A 20,137-nucleotide genomic window follows, 5' to 3' on the forward strand; every position below is an offset into this window, starting at 1 on the left:
TGCATGCGGAACAGTTTATATGTTGGGATAAAAGTGTATGTCCAAGGGGTTTCTGTTACGGGAAAATATGGGAGCGACAAAAGCCAATTCACTATCATCTTTGCTGCACAACACATCAGCATTCACAGCACTGACGGACCCCCTGCATTCCAGCATCCCCGTCTCCTGCCACAGCACAGCCGCACCAGCGCACCTTACAGCATCACAAAGCAAACCAATGCACATGCTTCAGCCAGCCTTACCATGTTTGTGGCATGTAACTGCTCGAAGAGGGCATGCATGGAGAAGTCCACTTCAAACAATCATCTTAACTGAATCTCTGCTGCAAGACGACAAAGCGGTTCCTTAACTCAGCCTAAGGTGCCAAGTCACAAGACGGCGTATTCCAGAAAGAGGTTCCTCTTTCCGATGCAGCGAGTGAGTCTCACGGCCCGTCCTCCCTGTGTCTGCCAACCCTGTTATGTAACACACTTATACCCCCAGTCTGGGAGCCAATCAAAGACGTTCTGCCTTCAAACCGGTGAGACGTACACGCACACCCTCGCACGAGTGTCGTCTCACTCGCACACACCATCTGCACGAAGTCAGATGGTGTGTGCCGCACAGTTCTATTAGACTTTACCAGCTCGAGAGGAATTACAGATGTGTGAACCCTCTGGACGTGTGGGGAGCTCTGATTCAAGAGGAACAACAGCTAACACCCACTCAGAGACAAATCTCTCAAACAAGCCGGGAAACATCAGTAACTATGACTCTAAGGGTGCACCCGTGTGCTCAACGTGATATTCTGACATTATGATTAAATGTTTGCAAGACCTGTGGGGGTCTCTGCTTGGGGAAAGTTTATGCAATGTGCTATACGATCATGACAACACTCATCCACATGCCACCGCATGTGATGGGAGTTTCTGTGCACATAGTGCGAAGCTGCAAGAAATAAACCCCCTACTGCCACACTTTACAACGTTTTCCACTTAAAAAGGCACAGAAACGGTGCCGCACTTAGCGTGGAGTTCAAAAATCCCAGCCAGTCCATCTCTATAAATAGGGCTGCCCTGGGACAGGCTTTTAGCATATCTATTTCTGACGTTCATTCAACATTTATGACACCTGCCTCCAATCCTTTATTACACTGAAAATGCTCTTTGTCCTTTTAATCAGCCTTACTTTTTTCCCCACTTCTTTTTATACAGAAAAAAAAACATCTGTGTAATAACTTGGTTGCAAACAGGTGAAAAATAAGGATGCAAAGTGGAGTATATAGAGAGCAGTGAAATGGGAGGTGAGTTTAGCAGAGTTGAATCTAAAATGGGGGAAACCTGGAGTGATGGAGGCCATCCTTTATTAGGCTGTGTGCTGCCGGTTACTGTTCAGAGATCATAATGATCCCCACAGCCCCCCCAGAGCCTTTGCAATGGAGCAGGGACCTCTCACTTGCACCACTATTTGCTCCAAATAACACATTAACTTCTGTGGAAGGATCACTGCACAGCTATTAGCTGCCATATTGTGGATTTGGCTGGAGTGGATCACAATGGAAAAAACAAGTCCTGACGCAGCAGAAGGATGCGATTTAAAAGCATCACATCATCCCTTCCTGTTGTTTTTTTTTTTTAATTGTTATATTGGTAAATATTTGACAAAAATATAGATGGGTTGAGGGTTACAGGATAAAAAGAGGAGATCATCGCAGGTTGGTGGGGCGGGGGGAGAAGGCTTTAAATGCTAGGGATGTGGATTTCAATCCCCACAGAAGCGGTGAAAGCATCACATATCCGCACAAATCACCACTGGACAACATGAGCTGCCACAAAACGAGGAGAGGACACAAGACATAACGGAGGACCGGGGGTGGGGGGGGTGAACAGAAATACATTATGTTGTACCAACGTCATTCATTTCAACGCGTAGCCGCGCCGGAGCGCCGGGTGTCCCCGCTCTGGAGCACCGCGCACCGCTTTTCTCTCCTCTCCGGTACGAAAGCGTGGTGCGCTGCGAACCGGGCCCCAAGCGCAGATCCATTAACGAGTACCGAGGATGAACATCAACAGCACGTTCACAAGCACCAGAACCGCGATCACCGTAAACACCGCGCAAGTCTGGACATCCAAGGCCATGGCGCAGCGCTGCGGGCCGATGCTGGGATGTGCTCTCTGTTTATGGGCCGTTTTCAGCTCCACCGTCTAGACGTGCGGCTTCAAAGCGACCGATAAATCCACCATTACCGACAGGCATGAAAAAAAAATGTAGTGGAGGAAGAAAAAGAAAAAAAAAAAGAAAAAAGATGACCCTACGTGTCTTCACGCTCGCACGCGATGCAATTCAAAAAAGGCACGGGAAGAGATGCATCATCCTCACCATCATCTCCGTCATCAGTCTGCACCGCGATTTCTCCCTGCAAGTCAACACCTGCCGGTGTTTCACCCTCTTCCCTTCAAACCGAGCGGCTGTCAGGCCAATAGATTCTCAAAGCAAACAAAAGACAGGCTGAGCGCAGCGGGTCTCAGCAGCTGAGCCGCCTTCCGGTGAGGAGCGGGGCGCAGGGGAGACGATGGGCTGGGAGCCGGAGAGGCGGTCCTCCACTGCTGGACCACCGGCTTCAGCCTTCACCTACAGCCGGGGGAGGGGCACCATTTCTGACCACAATCATAACCTCATACATCTTCCACCCCAATCTATAAATATCCCAGCGCTGCTGTGCCAATTTATCTTTTAGGACCTATTCCAAAAATAAAGGATGAATGTGAAAACAAGTGTTCCTCCTCAAAGTAATCTCCATCTCACTATAATTCTATCAGATGAATCCTGATCTGATCTGAAAATCAACTAAATCACAGGTGTGCAGACAAAAGTCATTACTAAAGAGTCTCAAAATTGTTTCTGAAACGGGACTAAAGACAAAAAAGTGCATCCATTCATCTTCCTCCCCTTATCTGTGTCTTGAGTTACAATTTTCCACCAAACATTTTAACTTTCAGGCTGGATGGTGGAGCAGTGGTTAGCACTCTCGCCTCACCAGGTCCTTTCTGTTTGCATGTTCTCCTAATAGCAGACAGGTTGATATTTCAGAAAAATCACGCATTTTGTGGTATAAATCCCTCTTTCAGAATAGCCACAAGTAAAATCTTAAATAGCAGCCATTTCTAAAGATGGAGGCCATACACTACTTGTTCAAAAAATATTCAATGTCTACTTGTCCCAGTTTCAAAAATATGGGCTGTTCATGGACAACATTGAATCAGTTAGTTCTAAAGTGGCCCAAGTCCACAATGTTTCAAAATAGAGATATTATATGTTCTATGGTCTTCAACGGAAAAGCTATCTGATTATGTGCAAAAAGTCTCAAGACCGTTGTAATGTATTGACTATGCTTGACATTTAGAATGCATTTAGTGCAAAATTCCTGGACTTGGGCCTCTCTTGCATGGGTTTTGCTTCATCCCATAGATGGCAGCACTAGTTATCCAATATGGCAGCACCCCTGTTTAATTCAAGAAGGGCCTAAGTCCAGAGACTTTAGTTTGCTAGTCATCTGAAATTATATAAGTGAGGTACTTCATATTATAGCATTTGTAAGCCATGAATTGGTGCTTAATCTGAGTAAAGTATTAATCATTTGGTGTAGCCTCCCTTTAAGCTATGCAATTAAAATAATTTCCTGGAAAAACAAACCTCTTGGACTTGGGTCCCTTTTGAACTAACCAATTCAATTGGATATGGATAAGGAAATGGTTTATTTCAAATAATCAAAGCAAACAAAAAAAATATATATCTATACAAAGATACATCAAAGATGGGGTAATTAATCATATAATTGATTGGAAAATACGCATAACCACATACACTAGTGAATGATTCAATTGTTACTCTTAATCATAAGTAAACATATTAGCTCTTCTGCATATAGATCACCACACAACGAAACTGTTAAATATTACGAGTGTCAAAGGAGTTCAATAGATTGCTTGAAAGGAAGTGGGAGAAAGCACATTCATATCCCACCCCTGCTTAGCTTCACCTAACTTTTAATCTTTTTAATTTCCTTTACTTAAAATGCAGTCATTAAACTTGAGGGGTACCGATGGAATACTATTATATGCAAATTATGTGCAGTACATATTTTAAAATCTAGGATTTTCTTGTGGCTGACATGTTTTTCTGAAAGAGGGGATTTAAAGGTACATTCATGCCAAATTTGGTGATTGTACCACAAAATACATCATTATTTAATAATCAGTTTCACTATTTTGCATTCCCGAATATTCTATTCTTCTATCATTGTCCCTATAGATGTTAAAAAAAACAATCCGATCAGATTTTTTTAATCTATTTTCAAAGCATTATAATGTTTTTTTATTATGATTTATACCATTTTTAGCCAAAATCAAAAGAACGTTTCTGTGAAGCATTAGTGGTTCATTATTCGTCTCTGAGTTGTGGGCAGGACCATTGGCATTAAGCAACCCCATCCCTCCTTCCCATCCCTGTTGCTGAGGGCTCTCAGTTTACACTCTGCCCTGCTTAAAGCCCCTCACACCCCAACATACAACAAAAATGGCGAGCAATATTGGAGCTATTCAGCCGTCCAGTTTTGATCTAGATCCGTGGCCCGCTCAGCGTATTTTTTACGTCACAGTTAGCTTTTTCAAACTGCATCTTTTCGTCTGCGCCTCATTTACAACCATTTGAATATAGAAATACTCAGAAATGAAACTTTAAGCCTTATTTTTTTATTTATTTTTTAAATTGTCTTTAAGTATGTCCTCCATCATCAAATAAATTCCACAAGAAAATGTTAAAAACACCAAAAACAAAATTTTCATTGCAGTGGGTCTTTAAAGCGTGTGTGATTGTGTGGCCCTGTGATGGACCGGCGACCTATCCAAGGGGTACCACGCCTTCGCCCAACACAGAAGCCCCTGTGACCCCCAAAAGGAATTCAGTGGGTTCACAATAGAGGGATGGCATTTAAACTTTTACAAAGAAAGACTGCATTCTTTAATCAAAACAAAATGCATGCAGTAAATATACATCTTCATTCCTCTTCAGCGTTGTGTGCAGAGATTTAAATCCATATGAAAATGTTCATTTGTTTTAAGGCATCTTAGTCTGGGTGTAGTCCGAGTGTCTGAAAGTGCCTGGTGTTAACAAACATACTGGTTTTATTATGCAAACATGAATTCTCTGCATATGAATAATGCAGCATCAAGAAAATGTCCTCATTCAAAATGTTAGCAACAAGCAGAACAGGATCCTTGGTATTACACAAACACTGGCTGACACAGCGGTGTACTGCTGGGCATATGTGGGTTTATGGAGAACACCTGCTTATTTTTCATTCATCAGAGTATGCTCATTATGAACCCCTCTCCCCTGTGTGCCTTATAGTGAGCAGTCAGCTTCTTCGCTTTCCTTCCTTTCTTACGAGAGTTAATTTAAAGATTTAATTCAAGCCTTTTTTGTTGACTTTGTTTGGGTTGGAGGGTCAGATGTTGCCGTTATCGAGTGACGGTTCATCACACAATCAGAGAGAAACACACAAATAAAGCCTTCTAACACCACCGTCTATCTAGAATGATTAGTATGAGAACGGTGAAGGAAGAGATTGGTTTTTGTGATGGTCAGGGTTAATGTCACAGGAAGAGATTCTACCCAAGATAACTCAGGTCGCATTCACACAAAAAAGTGCTACAAATCCATATTTTGCACACAGTCTGATCAGTCTTAATGACAGGAAAATGCATTTTCTTTCTTTTATCCAACTTTTTTCATGTTATATAAGCGTCGTCACAAATGTCCAATGGTAAAAACATCGTTAAACAGGAGAAGCATGGCAGATGGCAGCAAAGGCACACTTTAATCCGAATAAACAAAAAGTGCTTGGATAGACATCTTTGTCTAAGCGAAGCTTCAGGGCTGATATTGTAACCATTGTGTGTTGTGTGTGACGTTAATCTTTCTTCTACAAACAATGTTAGTCATTGTTTTGTGCATGCGGGTTACTTCGGGGCTCTGGTCACTTCACAATGAAATCTGATATAAAAGCATATTCTGCACACGAACGCTGCCATCAGAGGATGGGGACTGGGCTTGGGCACCAGCGTCGCAAATACAGCCTGGTGCCCAGTTGTTTACTCAGACTATCACCGCTTAGAGATCAATATTTAAATTAGAAGCAGAGCGCATTGTTTAACCAGTAAATAAATCAATACTATGACATTTTGGAGTTTTACATTAGTGTTGGATGACATTTCTGACCTCTTCTGTGTGACCGAGGCATCCCTATTATTACTCCTCTTGCGCTTTTCCTCTCATTGTTCGCTGGTCACCAGATTTATTATTTTTTTTAAATATCCCATCAAGAACAAAGCATTTATAAAAGCAATGCTTAATTTACTTTGTAAGACTTTTTTTTAAGCTCTGATGTTAAGACGTTTTTCTTTTTTTTTCTTTTCACTTTTGCCATTTTTATGTTGAAAATAATTTACAAACCATCTCCGATCATCTTATTTTCAAAGCGTTCCCAGTGGTCATTTGTGCATTAATCAAATGCACGCATATAGGGGTTGCCCCGTACGAGTACTGCTGATTTTTGGGTTGTCTGGGCGTGTGGATGGTCGTAGAGAGGTGAGCGCAGGTGTGTCTCTCAGTTCTATTGAGGGCTTGTATGGCGACCTTAAGAGATGCCAGGAAAATGGTTCGTGCCATTGTTGTGCATGTGGTAAATGTGTTGTGAAATATTTGTAATAATAACGTAAGATACATTCTCTTATGACGTACCGGTGTCCTTAAGCTACACTCTAGTAGTTAGTAAAGTGTGTGTGTCGTTTTAAAGGACATAGTTTCTGCAGAGCGGCAGTGACTCATTAGAAATTCACATCTCGGTTGATGGCAGGACTGTTGGCACCGATTAACAGAAACAGAAAAAGTCAGAAAAAAGTAATTAAATAACCTTAAAGTAAATGCAGCTTCACCAGCAAATGTTCTCCGATTTGTATTACTTTCAGGCAATTTTTTTTCCTGTTGATTTTCTTTTTATATTCTTTTAAAGAATCTATTTTTAAAACTTTCAGAAAAACGAAAATCAGTACACTAAGATACATTTTAAAGCAGTTTCAACTAATCTAACCCCATGACTGCCTTTGCTTGTTTTCCCTCCGTGTGCACGACACCGTGACAGTGCTGACAGGACATGTCATCACTCTGGGAACAAGTGAACTTTACACAAAAAGGCTCCTTGCAGCCTTCCAGGTGTAAGACAACCATGTATGACATGCTAATGCACAGCCAAACATGTTTTTCATTAAATTAATTGACAAGCCGCTGTCATTGTTGACATGTTTACATAAGAGCACAACATTTTCCGGAAGAAATAATAAAAAAAACGAACACAGAAATAGTACGCTGAAATTACAGTTTAGTCATCACCCACTCATAGCAGCCACCACCTAGTCAACCATCCAAAACACATAAAGTGCACTGTTCGCTTTCACCTGAGAGCTTTAGAAAGGATAAAAAAAAAGACCTCAGACAAAGTTCAAAAGAATAACACCAAAGGAGTGCAACATATCAGTATTTTTAAAGCCATAAATAATTTCCAGGGCACTTTCTGCACATACATGCTGATAAAAGCAATAGCTTCTGAAAGCCTGGCTTTCAGTGACAAGAGATAAGTATGGTGCATCACAGCTGAGATATGACAACCATCCTCAAACATGCTTTTTCTCTCATCTGTGCTTTTGTGTGTGCATTTGTGTGTGAGACTCAGCGAACAGATTACATAAGCCTGTCCTACCTCTGTGGGCTCCCTCTCAAATCTCCCTGACATTTAGACAACAAAGGTCACATTTAAAAGTCTAAATCTGCACAGACACCAATGCTAATACATTCATACACATACAGACAACAGGGGGAGAGTTGGGACAAATATGGCGGACTTTCTCACACCAGCTGAAAATCATATTAGATAAGTCTGAAATTAAAATGACGGCACACTGAATGCAATACAAGCTCCGGCGCATGTCTGCAAAAGGAATCTGATTCACGTGAGTTGTACTCTGGTGGTGTACTGTGGAGCCACAACAGAAAACAAAATCTATTTTTAAATCCCCTTATTTCCATGAAACCAACTATTTTATGATGATCTACCAACATTCAGGGGTGTTAGATTTTGGGAATCAGTACAGCACCTATTTAGATCGGTGCTGAAAAGAAATGCTGATCAAGTTAAAAAGAGCAACTGGACAGTTCCGAAGCAGGTCAAACTAACGTCACCTTCTTTGGCTCCATCAAACGTTTGATTGTTTTCGTCGAGTACAGTGGGACGGGGGGGGGGGGGGGGGGGGGGGGGGGGCTTCCTGTTCACGTCCCCACACTTCAATATTTAACTCTTTATTTTTTGGGCTAAGGCGGGGTTAATGACTTGGTGCAATTGCTGAGCCTATAAACAGATTACGCCATTCTTCCGTGCATGCTCGTTTCCCTGCACACATGGGGTTTTCATTCGTCTTGAGCTGAACTGTGACGGCAGGCTGCAGCTGATCCCTGCTCCTGAGGCTCTGTTCCCTTAAGCTTTTGTTTAATATGGCGGGACAGGTCACCCTGTTGTTTGCTTTTCTGTTCTTGTTAAAGTCTGGTTGTGTTGGTGGGGACAGTGATGTGCTGACAGCTGTCATGGCCATACACTGGACCTTGTCACCACTTTAGTGTTATATTAATTACATTTTTGTTTTCTGCTGCAATTTTGGGCATACAATAAGAGTTTTGGCACATTTAAAAGAAGCTAAATAACAGAATAAATTAACACAACCACTGCGGTAATAAAGGCAGAGGCCCATCTTTGTACCGCCTTGACTTTTATGATTTAGATTCACACGACCTTCTCAATATCATTCCTTGTAAACAGTTGCAGATTTTCTTATATTTGGAATTTGTAGAACCAAAAAAGGATCTAGTGTGTAAAACAATTTGAAAAATCTGCTACTAAATTTACAAGTTTCTTTTACAGGACGTCCTACATGATAATGCTGTGGGAATCCTTCCACTTGCAGTAAATTTTTAATTCATACAGATGAAACAAACGATGTTGTTTGTTCTCTGGATGCTCATTCAAATGCTTTCTGATTATGTGAACAATGATGAGTCAAAATTTCTCTACTGGAATTTGTAAAGACAGCAGGTGACAGCACGGCCAACAGGTGGGCAGACCTGAGGATTTCGTAGACAAGAAAGACAGCTTGCTCACTACATACAGTACTGCTATTTTGTGGCCCTATGCTAGCAGGAGACAGTGTAAACAAAGGGATGATGGGAAATGAGGGTTACTCAGTACCAACGGTTCTACCAAGATGTGAATTATGTGATAAACTCCTGCTGCTCTGCAGAAACTATGTCCTAGAAAACCACAGTCTTTTTTAAATTTTGGCTAAGAACAGCATAATCATAATTTAAAGACAAATGGGAATGCTTTTACAACAAATCAAAATATCATTGGAGTAAGACTTTAATGCTGCTCAGAAATCCCAAAACCAAGAATGCATTATAATGCATCCAAAAATATTTCACTGAGGCATTTCTAACTTTAAAATGATTTAAAATGCTAAATAGAGTAACTTTTGGTGTTCGAATCCCTTTAACAGTAACAGTTTTTCAGCACACGAGGCATAAATCCCACCTTACCAGAAAACCTGCTCAGTAACTTTGGGCTGCATAAGGACATCCAGTCCTAATGTAGCCCAAAGTTACATTAGTATTTAGTTACAGAATGTTTTGCTGCATCATCTGTCAACATCACCCAGGTGTTTTTGTTGTATGTGTTTTACCCTTTCAAGTTGCACTATTCCGCCTTCAAATCGGTTCTGTGACCGTCCCTGGAGATGCCACAAAGCCGTAACAAAATACTGCGCATCTACAGAACGGGTCGTTTCACACAGCACAGTGAGGCAGAACAAAGGCGTCTTACAGGTGGAGAAAAGGTGGTTGTGTGAGAGGTTTTAGTGAAGTCTTTGTAAAGCTCCCTTTGGTCCCCTGTGTCTTTTAGAAAGTAGTTGGCTTTTAAGTTGTAGCACAAATTAATGCAACAAATGACATTATCAAGCATCATTCATAAAAAGGTCAGTTCAGTGACGCCAGTACGGCTGCACTCTTAAGCAAAAAATGCGTTTCTAGTATTTAATATTGTCAGCTGGTAGATTGGCTCAGAAAATGAAAAAAACACTGTTCACCATGAGTTTGGTTGACACATCAGCTCAATATCAGACACGTCTGAAAATGCTGGTTTTTGTTAGATTGTGTGATAGTAGCTAAAAACTGAAAAATGGCGGAACTCTGACCCTTTCCTGATTAGACATCATCTCTTTCACTTACACGTCAATTCAAATTGCCCTTTTTTTAGGTCAGTCATAATCAGAGCGTCTGCAACTTTAAAACAAAAATGTTTTCCCTCACTGAAACTACAAGTTTTAGCACTTGTGGATAAATGTTTGTGGTCTGTAGGTATTCAGCTAATGGGAGGCGAAGCCCACCACACCCATTTCCCTTACAGTCTGCTCCAATTCTTTTCTTCTCCTCCCATCCCCACGGTAACCACACTGACTTCCTGCTTCCTCCCAGGCCTTGCAGCCACAAAGTGCCCTAAAAATAAATTGCCGGACCTTTCCTGAACGAAGTTTTGTCACCATTGTTCAGCCATCAGCTGTTTATTCGTTCAGCTTCGTTTGGCTTCTAATGTAAAGTCAGTGGGTCAGAACACAGAGAGAGTTGAGGAGCAGAGTGAGATTTTTGACACTGAGAAGGAAGGTCATGCCAGGCGCGGTGGAAAAATCACAGTTAGGTAATGCGCGACATGAGAACTCTCCCATTCTCCAGTCAAGCTGCTTCAGTATACCAGTCTTTTCACGTTACAGCAATGAGACCGGCCAAAAAGAATGACTTTTTAATGAAGCATCAGTGCAATATCTACGTGTTCTGCAGACTGCAAAACAAGATGAAAATAGTCAGTGACTGTGTTCCTTGCGTCAGCCCCTAGTGAGGCTGCATAACTTAGTGGACTGCTTCAACTGCAGCCCAAATGGAAGGCAGCGAGTCTGAATATATCCGCCGTATGAGCCTATTTTTATGTTAAGTCTCTTGAGGAATAATAACATCTGAAGACAAGATTGTGCAGGGAGATACTAACTTAGAGGCAGAAGCTAATTTAAAACATCTTACTTGCTGTTTCCCTCCTCTGTGAAGAAAATTACCACAATACATTGGTAATTGTATAATTGAAAGGAGCTCCTTAGCAGCATTAATGACTCAAAGTACACAATACATTGAAATGCAATCAAACAGACTCCATGTTAAACCCCAATTGATATTTCAATCAGTCTGTGGAAGCTTTTTCTGCATGTGCATCTGCTACTTTCAGTCATTTATTACTAACCCCAAACATAAGAGATGTTTTCCCTCACGTACAACAGATTTAAGTTTTATTTCTTGAAAACAATAATAAAAATAGAAAAAATTAAAAATCCTCCTGACAGAGGATTGCAAGCGCAAGGTGGGTACTTTTTAATTGAACAAAAAGGCATGTCATTTCATTTACAGAACAAAAAAGATCAACCTTAAAAAAGGCTTAGGAAAATCCCTTTATTGTTTCTAATGACCTCTGTCAGGGTTTGCTAGGCCACCCAAATTAGGAATTCCTTTACTATGTCTGCTGTGCTGGTGTGAGTGTTACATGCATGAGCATGGTCATGAGTGTCACTATTAATCAGAGGACTGTTTGCCACCTGCAGCCTAAAACACTTTTTTTCTTTGCTTATTTCTGAGCTCCTCTGCATGCTGTGGTTGTTGGATTGTCTGTTTAGGCACAAAAATCCTAGACTTTTTCAACTTTACATCAGTGGTAAGCCTGCTAATTTTAAAACTGAATAAAAAAAAAACTAAAAGAAAACTAAGCATCAGTAAAAGTGTTGTTAGTATTGTAGTAGTTAGTATTGTTTTTTTCTTCCAACAACAAAGTCAACTCCTCTTCCTCTGATTCATTGATATAATGGATCAGATGCAATTTTGCCACCAAATAAAAACCCCAAACTAAAAATATTTGCACTGAGGATAAACACAAAAACTCACATGCACATCAGGCTGCAGGAGGCAGGTGTTTTCACATGCCTAGAGGGAGGAACAGATAAGGGGAGGGCGAGGAAGGTGAGGTAACGTAGAATAAACCGTGGGAGGGAGACAAGCTGATATGAGAAAAGGAGAAAGCAAAGGATGGCAAACTCTTAGGTCAGGAAGAAAAGGAGAGTCGCACAGAGTTAGAAAGGGGGGAGAAATGAGGTAGAAGCACAAAGAGCAAAGGGGGTTGCATAATACGAGCATGCGACGGAGAGGTTTTCTCTGATGCCGCATGCGGTGCAGCAGGGAGGTCAGCGGGAGAAAGTTAAAGCTAAATAATGTACACGAGAAGTGGCAGCTGCCAAAAAAATCTGCCTGCCGTTCACAGAGGCCTGCAGAATACATTCTAACTTGCAAAAACTGTGCGGGCAGTTAGCTTCTGTCTCATTATCTTAGTTCGGGACAAAGTGACAAGGGCTGGAGCCTTTAATTTATTTAAATTATAGCAACCGAACTGGATAGTCGGTGAAATCCGACTGTCTGTTCAGCAAAGCTCTCGAGGAAACCCCTTCAGACCTAGAAATACTAATAAAAATGACTGAATTAATAGTGAGTGTAAGCTGCCTATACCTTTAAACACAACATAAAAGATACTTAAGGACAAGAGAATATAACGAACAGAACAAATACCTTAAATGTCAGTTTTATAAGTGCAATACAAGACAGAAGTTACACAGATATGTACCATATTATAAAAAAAAGTATGAATATGATTTTTTGTAATCAATCTCCTCCATGCCGTGTCTCCTGTACAGAGACATGCAGCTCTCCAAATCTGTATAAATCTTCCATCGCAACAAAATCATTGTTTTCATTCTATAAAACTGGACAAATCTTTCTATGAAAGTTTTAACTTTGAGAGTTTAAAAAAGATACGAAAGTGTGAAAATGTTCATGTTTGTCTGAGAAATATATCAAAAGTTTGTAGTAAAAGATGTTACAGCCTTAAAACATCTATAATCTTACTTTGTGGATTTCACAGATCGCAGGTTATCATTAGAACGTAACCCCTGCGATAAACGAGGAACCACTGTATAAGTAGTGTACATTGACTGAATGTGGGAACTGGACTGAGTGGTGTCATCCATAAAAAATGACTTACTTCCAGCTTCAACCAAATGAACTTTTTTTGCAATAAGGGCATCACTATGTTGGAATCAGAAATCGTCAATAGAAGTCTATGGGATTTCAGTTTTTCGGGATGAACGGGTACTTTTTTTTGGAACGCAAGGAGCAGGGGTCACCATGTCCAGTTCCCATATACAGACAATAGTAGTAAAGTAAAAAAAAAAAAACAGTAGAGTTGTCACAAACTAAAGATTTTTGGGGCTTTGGCCTCAAGGTGGAAATTGACTCAGCACACTGGGATTACGATGTTATTAACCCCACAGTCTTCCTATGATAGCAACATAGCATGCCTTGGGTGAGTGATGGAATGATAGATAGGCTGGCCCAGACAAGAGACAAGCTGCAAAAGCACAAGCCTGTGCATGCAAATGGGTGCACAGTGTGCTTAACTGCAGAGCATAAAGAAGAGATGCAGAAAAACAAGAAAGACAAGCGAGCATGGCTCTATTGGTCCATGGGAGCCAGCAATCATCAGAAAAACAGCTATTGCAAAGAGCAAATGAATCCTTCTCTACGCTTAGGAGGAAAGACGCAGGCTTAAGGCCTTTCTATTATAAACGGAAGCATGAAGTCACACGGTCGTGTGTGCACCGTCAATACAAACACACATGCCGTTATTTCAAGAAACATCCTGGGGGAGCCTCTAACACAGCCACCTGCTCAGGTTTGGACAGGGGTACCGCTGTTTATCAGAGCTCACCATAGACTTCAGAGCAGCGTGAATTGCTGGCACCTTGGCCGCTCAACAATGCTGATGAAGGATTCTAGGTCACCTGTGGTTCACCGCGTGAACCCTGCACGCATGTGGTTATTTAGGAGAACGCCTCTTTTCACAGTCTTTTGAAAAATTGAGCTTAGGGTGAAACAACATACAGTGTGTGTTTAGCAGAGATATCACAGGGTGGTGCTATACATGCCTCACCCAATAATGAAGTTGTCATTGCAATGACTCCCGCATCCTGACGGGTTAATCCTGAATACCAAACGAGGTGCGCGTTTGCCACTCACAGAGAGATCATCCCGAACACGATCTCTGCGTCGGCGCATCGACAATTCAACCGATGGGTCGCTTCATTTCTGACAAAAACCTCCTTTAACCCGGCAGTGCTCTCCTCCATCACTGCCCCGTTCTTTGGCCAAGTAGCCAACTGCCTGCTGACTCATGCATAAATAATAAATACACACCATTGCATAATAATGTTGCCATCAGAAAAGTTCTGGGTCGGCTCAAACTTAATCACGCAGTTGTGCCGAAAAGCGCTAATCTGAAAGAAGCCTTTAATAAGACCCCCACCCTGCATGACAAGTTGACAGCAGTGCTTCGGGCAGAGTGCTAGCAACACACAGGAAACTGTCCTCTCCTAGGAATAAAAGACGGCTGCTGCCATGGTTTGCTAGAGTGTAGCACGGCACAGGATGAAAGAGGAGGGGAAAGGAAAAGAGAGGGGAGGATAGAGCTGAACAGAAAAGGAGAGAAGAGGAGAAGAAAGGAGAGCAGAGGAGAGTGACTGGGGGAGAAATCCATTTAAATGAAAGGGAGAAAAGAGGCGTCAGCATTAGCGGTTAATCCACTGCAGTGAGAATGCGTTCTCTCTCTGCCTTCGGCCTCTAGGATCCAGTCGTCATCATAAGAGGAAGGGTGCAATATGCAGTACAGTGTATCGCAAACAGCAGACCATCCACGACAGCCTCATGAGATCGTTTGTGAACGATCAAATCCTCTTGTAATGCTGCCCTGCTTCCATGTTTTTTATTTAAAAAAATACATGTTTGTTATTTATTCAGCAATTTTCAATGGGTCGTATCAAATTTTCTTCCCAAGAAACATAACAATGAAGATACAAGATCTCTCCTTATCTGATCCGAATCTCAAACTAGCTTCCCTCCCTATTCAAACACAAGAGACATAACCAGTCTTACATGGCCGATGTGCCTACCCCAAGGGAGCACTATGACAAAGGGAGCATCTCTCCTCTCCCACCTCTTTTTCTCTCTTTCACCCACACACTTTCTCTATTTAGCTCATGCCTAAAAAGGCGGCCTAAAGATAGAAGCAAGGAGCTGAACAGGAGCCAGCTGAGTGTCATAGCAACAACGTGCTGTGGTTCACAAACGCAGTTTAGATCACAGAGGAAAGGGTATAAACAAAGATAAAATGCAGCTCATTTCTTTAAACACAGAGTTACAAAATTCCAATACAATTGAAAACTACAGCCTGGACTCAAAACCTGAGCAGATGGCCTATGTATTAAAACAGTTTTGCTGTACTTTAGCCATCAAACTACATCAATATGAGGTGTACATGGAAAATATGACAAATGTTATGACAATGCATACACTGCAAAATATTTTATACCTGCAAAGATTTAAATCCTTGTTTTTAGACATATTTTTACCAGCTTTTTTCACTTATTTTTTTCTACACCTTTTTCTAAAATCCGCACAGAAAAGCTCATTAAGATCTAGAATCTAGAAATAAGGAAATTATTATTAAAATGAGTATTAAAACTTGATTTATTTAATTTTTATTAATTTAATTTTATTTTACTTTATGTTATTTTAAAGTCAAATAAATGTTGACTGGCACTCATTGTTAATATTTCGAAAACAAAAATTTTGATTTATGTTCTAAGAAAAGCAGCTACTTTTAGATTTTGTGCACATTTTGTTCCAAAACTTAGGTATTGCCACTTCTTACAGTAGTTTTTTTGGGACTAATCAAAATGAACTACAATTAGGTAAAGTACATGAAAGCTAGAAAAGATACAAACCATTTGCTTAGAACTAGCAAAAAATACCTATTATGGGGTTCTAGAGTATTGCACTTGAAGCAGTTCTATCAAATATTTCGCTTTTAGCTAATTTTTCCATTTTTTTCACTGCTTGCGTGGAACTCCTTGTTTCTAGATTTTAATGTATTTTATACATTTTTTTGTTAAAAATGACTTGCTGCATGGAAAGATAATTTTACAGCTTCCTATGTCTAGGTTTCCTCTTTTTGAAGTACCTGAAAACTTACTTTTTTGTCATACAAAGATACACACGGTTTCCCTAGGACTACATGTTCACGTTTAATTAACTAAAATAAAAGATTGTCCAATTATAGCAAGCAATGAGATTCAGAGAGTTCTTTGCAAGATGTTGAATGTTTTTTATGCCGTCAAAAACATAAATGAAACACTTTAATGCAGAAGTGGCTTCAGGTAAATTCCAAAGTTTGAACTTAAAAGTGGCTGGTTTAACTTCCAGCATAGTATTAGTAGCATAAGCTCTGCAGCTACCATTACTTAAGGTGAAAAGAGACTCTTTCAGATGCATCTCAGTGCACACCAGGCACTGCATGAAAATGATTTCATGGAACTCTTTTTTTTCTTCTCCCCCTTTTTTTTTTTTTTTTAGCTGTGAAGGTCACTTTGTCTGCAAAGTTACTTTACACAATAAATGTGAAACTCTTGAGTGTGACAGTACACAATAGCATATGGCTTTTTTTTGCTAACACAGGTGCCATGTTTGTGTAGCTGATGGAGACCAGGACTCACAATGTTGACTTGCAGCGGTTCAGATCCAGGCCTCAACAGCCTCCTCCTCCTGCAGCTCCCGGAGCCTCCGGACCTTAAACGCACTGATGATGACGTTTGACCCATTTGTACTGGACAGAAGCACAAAAAGACTTAGAAAGCATAAAAAACCCTTTAATCTGTATTCTTTTAAAAAGAAATGAAGGTAGTACCTGACTGGGGCAAGAGTAGAGCCAAAGCAGTTAGGGTGCTGGGTGGAAGAGGCAGGGACCGACACCGCTGCAGAGATGCTCTGTGTGGGGGCTCGAGTGGCGACACACCCGGAGGGCGAGACAGGGCCTAGAGGGTACTAAAGCAGTTAGGGCATTTCCTACACTGATAACCCAACTGCTTACATACCCAAGCTTGAATGCACACACTTGTTTGCCCTTCAAAATAAAAAAAAAAGCTCTGTCCCCCTTTTTTGCAGCGAGTATTTCACATGCAGCAACTCTATTCTGGTGCGTTGGCTAGTGAGCATGCCCCACAGTAAGCCACAAGAGACAATACATCATGCCAGCCAGGTGTTCTTTCAGGTCAAAATGAACTGACTCTGAGATAGGGCAATGAGAGGCAAAGCTTATGGGAGCGATGAGGCAGAAAATTGGCCACAGAGAAAGGCAGAAAGTGAGAAAGAAGGAAAAGACAAGCCACATGGAAAGAAGGGTTGGGATGGAGGGAAGAAAAAAGAGAAAGAAGGAAGTAGAACTAAGGAACAGAAACGTCCAGCAATACAGGAGTCTATGTAAAAATGAATTAGACCATTGTTGCAGCTAACAGTATGTGGTATAAAAATACTGGGTTTGCTCTGGGCTTGCCCTTCAAAGTCTGAAGTGTGCGTTTGATTCATTATGAGCATGGGCTATATTTATCTGTGAGTTGGTGGAGGCTACTAGTGAGACTTGGCCATCCTACTTTTAAGCAAACAGAGAACTATTTCAATGTGTACAGTAAATAAATATATCCAAACACATGTATTTACTTTTTAAACATTTGCCCAGGGTTTAATTTATGACTGCTTATTTGTTTATTTTGCTGCCAATATTTTTCTTTCTGTGAATTCATGCATGAATTCTCAAGTTACGAAAGTTCTTACTCTTTGGTGCAGCTCCGTGGACTGTGGCTCTCTAGTAACACTGCTCTCTATGACGGAACAGGGCCTGGAGCGTGCAGCCATCCGTCTCAGCCCTGGAAAGAGTTGCATGGTGGGAGCAGGCTTGCGTCTCAGCCTGGACAGTGAGCCGACCTCACTATAATGGGTGAAGAGCTCTGGAAAGGGCCTCCTCTGGTCCAGTACAGCTGAGGCCGGGCGAGGACGGGGCCTTGGTCGCTTGTGGGGTACAGAGGCCTTCTCTGTGCTAGAGTGGGGCACGGTTGGACCCAGCTGTCTTACACTGCTGCCTGTCTGGTTGGCAATCTGCTCACACAGCTGGGATTGGCAAAGATACTCAGTGGTTTTGGCCCAGATAAAAGTGGAACAATTCATTTCTTGTTTAGGGAGTTGCATGGAACCTCTGTGCAGATTAAAAAGTTAAATACACCTGAAATTTCAGAATAAAAGACTCTAACGGCCATAAAGTCATGCTTCTACATGCTATAATTGATAATCCAGAGCCCAACCCGTTTCTCATAAAAATGACTATACCAGACAGGTAGAATTTCAAAAATCTGATAATTATTTTTAAAACTATTAATTCTTTACTCTTTTAGCAGGAGAAAGAATAATTCTTTGTGGTAAGCTCTTCCAAGATTGTACAAAAAGTTGGAGAAACTTTAGCCCCTTTCCAGAATTTATGTCCAATTATATAAAACAATGTTTTTATTTATTTCAATGTGATGCTTAAAATTAGTGGAGTCCTGGATGTAATGGTGTAAATTACATAATTTGTGAACGGGTTAAGGAGCCATGAGAAATTGGTTTTTCAAAGTAAACAGCGAATGCAATAAAAATACTGTATATACAAAGTAAACATTTGACTTGTTGAAAAAGAACTAAACATGTCAGGTTGGAACTAACTGGGCTGAATCTCAGTAATGCCGTAGTCAGGAGGGTTGACCCTTTCAAGTGGTATAAGTTTTGGGTTGTCCAAGCCCGTGGAAGGTCGAAGACAGGTGCAGTCGCATTTGAAGGTGTGTCTTGAGGCCACCTCATGAAAATTTTAAATTGTTGTGCATGTAGTAAGTGCATGATGAAGTATTTGTAAGGATAATGTAAGGCACGTGCACTTATGACGCATGGGTGATGCTGTCGTACAGTGCCATTACACTGCACTTTAGTTGTTTGCGTACTGGCTCCTTACTAACCGCACACACGGGGCAGGGAGGTGACATGTAAGTGCCCGAAGGACGCCTGTATGATGCCGAAGCAATAAACGCTGTGATTGTCCAATTGTCTAATATCTAACAGTCAGGTTGCAAGGACCGAACGCGCAACGGGAGCACGAGGAGCACACTTTTATCACTTGAGCAGCACTAATCGGCTACAGTCCACTGGCTTGGTGGGGTTGAACTAAAGAAAAATGCATAGAGCGTGCTTGCGTCTCACAGACGTCCCCTTTAATTACCCTCATGTATTAAGTGTTCACCACAGCTGGTCGCACGCAGCAAGCCCGTAGAAAAACTATGCATTACAATTTTCTCTCTACAGGCTCACCTAACGGTCTACGATCTTATATTTTTGTGCAGGCCACCAGTGTACCCCGTACAGGTTTGCCCATTTTTTGCCCACAGAAAACCTGCATCTGCCCGTAAGGACAGCTGTGACCAAGGCAACAGGACACACAATTCTGTCCTGATAGTCTGGAAATATAAAGAGGATCTTTAAGACTATCTGGAAATGAAGGCTAAACATCAAAAAATAAAAAAAAGTGTCACTGCAACATTAAGAGGAATTCAGCTCAAATGAGAAAATTTTAAACTGGATTTAAAGTTGATGGAATGTTAAAACCCCAGCTTAATCCTAAAAAAGCCAGTAAAGAATTCAGGAAGGCTTCATTGATATACTCCAAAAATATTCCCGAAGTTTCTTTCTATTTCTAGACTATATTTAATGTTTTTTTCTCTTTTGCTGGTGCTGTTTCTTTTTAGCCTTTTTCAAATTACACATAAAGTGTTTGTTTAGAGTTAGATTCCTTTCTTAAAATAAAGACATGATGTGTATTTTGTAGTCACTACCCAAAAAAACGTGCTCCTTGTATTTTAGCCCATCACAATGTATGTTAGCAAAGAACTTTGCTTAGTTGTAGGAATACAAATCAGCACCCTTCCCTAAACAAATGCTACAAAAGCCACTT

General features: G+C 41.1%; 1 protein-coding gene across 14 annotated transcripts in view; it reads right to left on the bottom strand.

Moving 5' to 3' along the window:
• arhgef9 (Cdc42 guanine nucleotide exchange factor 9) overlaps positions 1 to 20,137 on the bottom strand; it is a 49,136-nt gene that overhangs the window by 23,850 nt on the left and 5,149 nt on the right. For 5 of the 14 annotated variants that reach the window (XR_909457.3, XM_020706732.2, XM_011480406.3 and 2 more), the window contains exons 3-5: positions 17,941 to 18,273; positions 17,018 to 17,144; positions 16,827 to 16,936 (exon numbers count right to left, since the gene is read on the bottom strand). Coding sequence is in view for 13 of the 14 variants with exons in the window: in XM_020706732.2 (XP_020562391.2) it covers positions 16,827 to 16,936; positions 17,018 to 17,144; positions 17,941 to 18,273 (570 nt within the window). In the remaining variant the exon portion in view is untranslated. The other 9 variants (XM_020706737.1, XM_020706735.1, XM_020706736.1 and 6 more) reach the window with 7 other exon arrangements.

The sequence above is a fragment of the Oryzias latipes genome, chromosome 10 (genome assembly GCF_002234675.1).
Source record: "Oryzias latipes chromosome 10, ASM223467v1".
Classification (NCBI taxonomy): Eukaryota; Metazoa; Chordata; class Actinopteri; order Beloniformes; family Adrianichthyidae; genus Oryzias; species Oryzias latipes.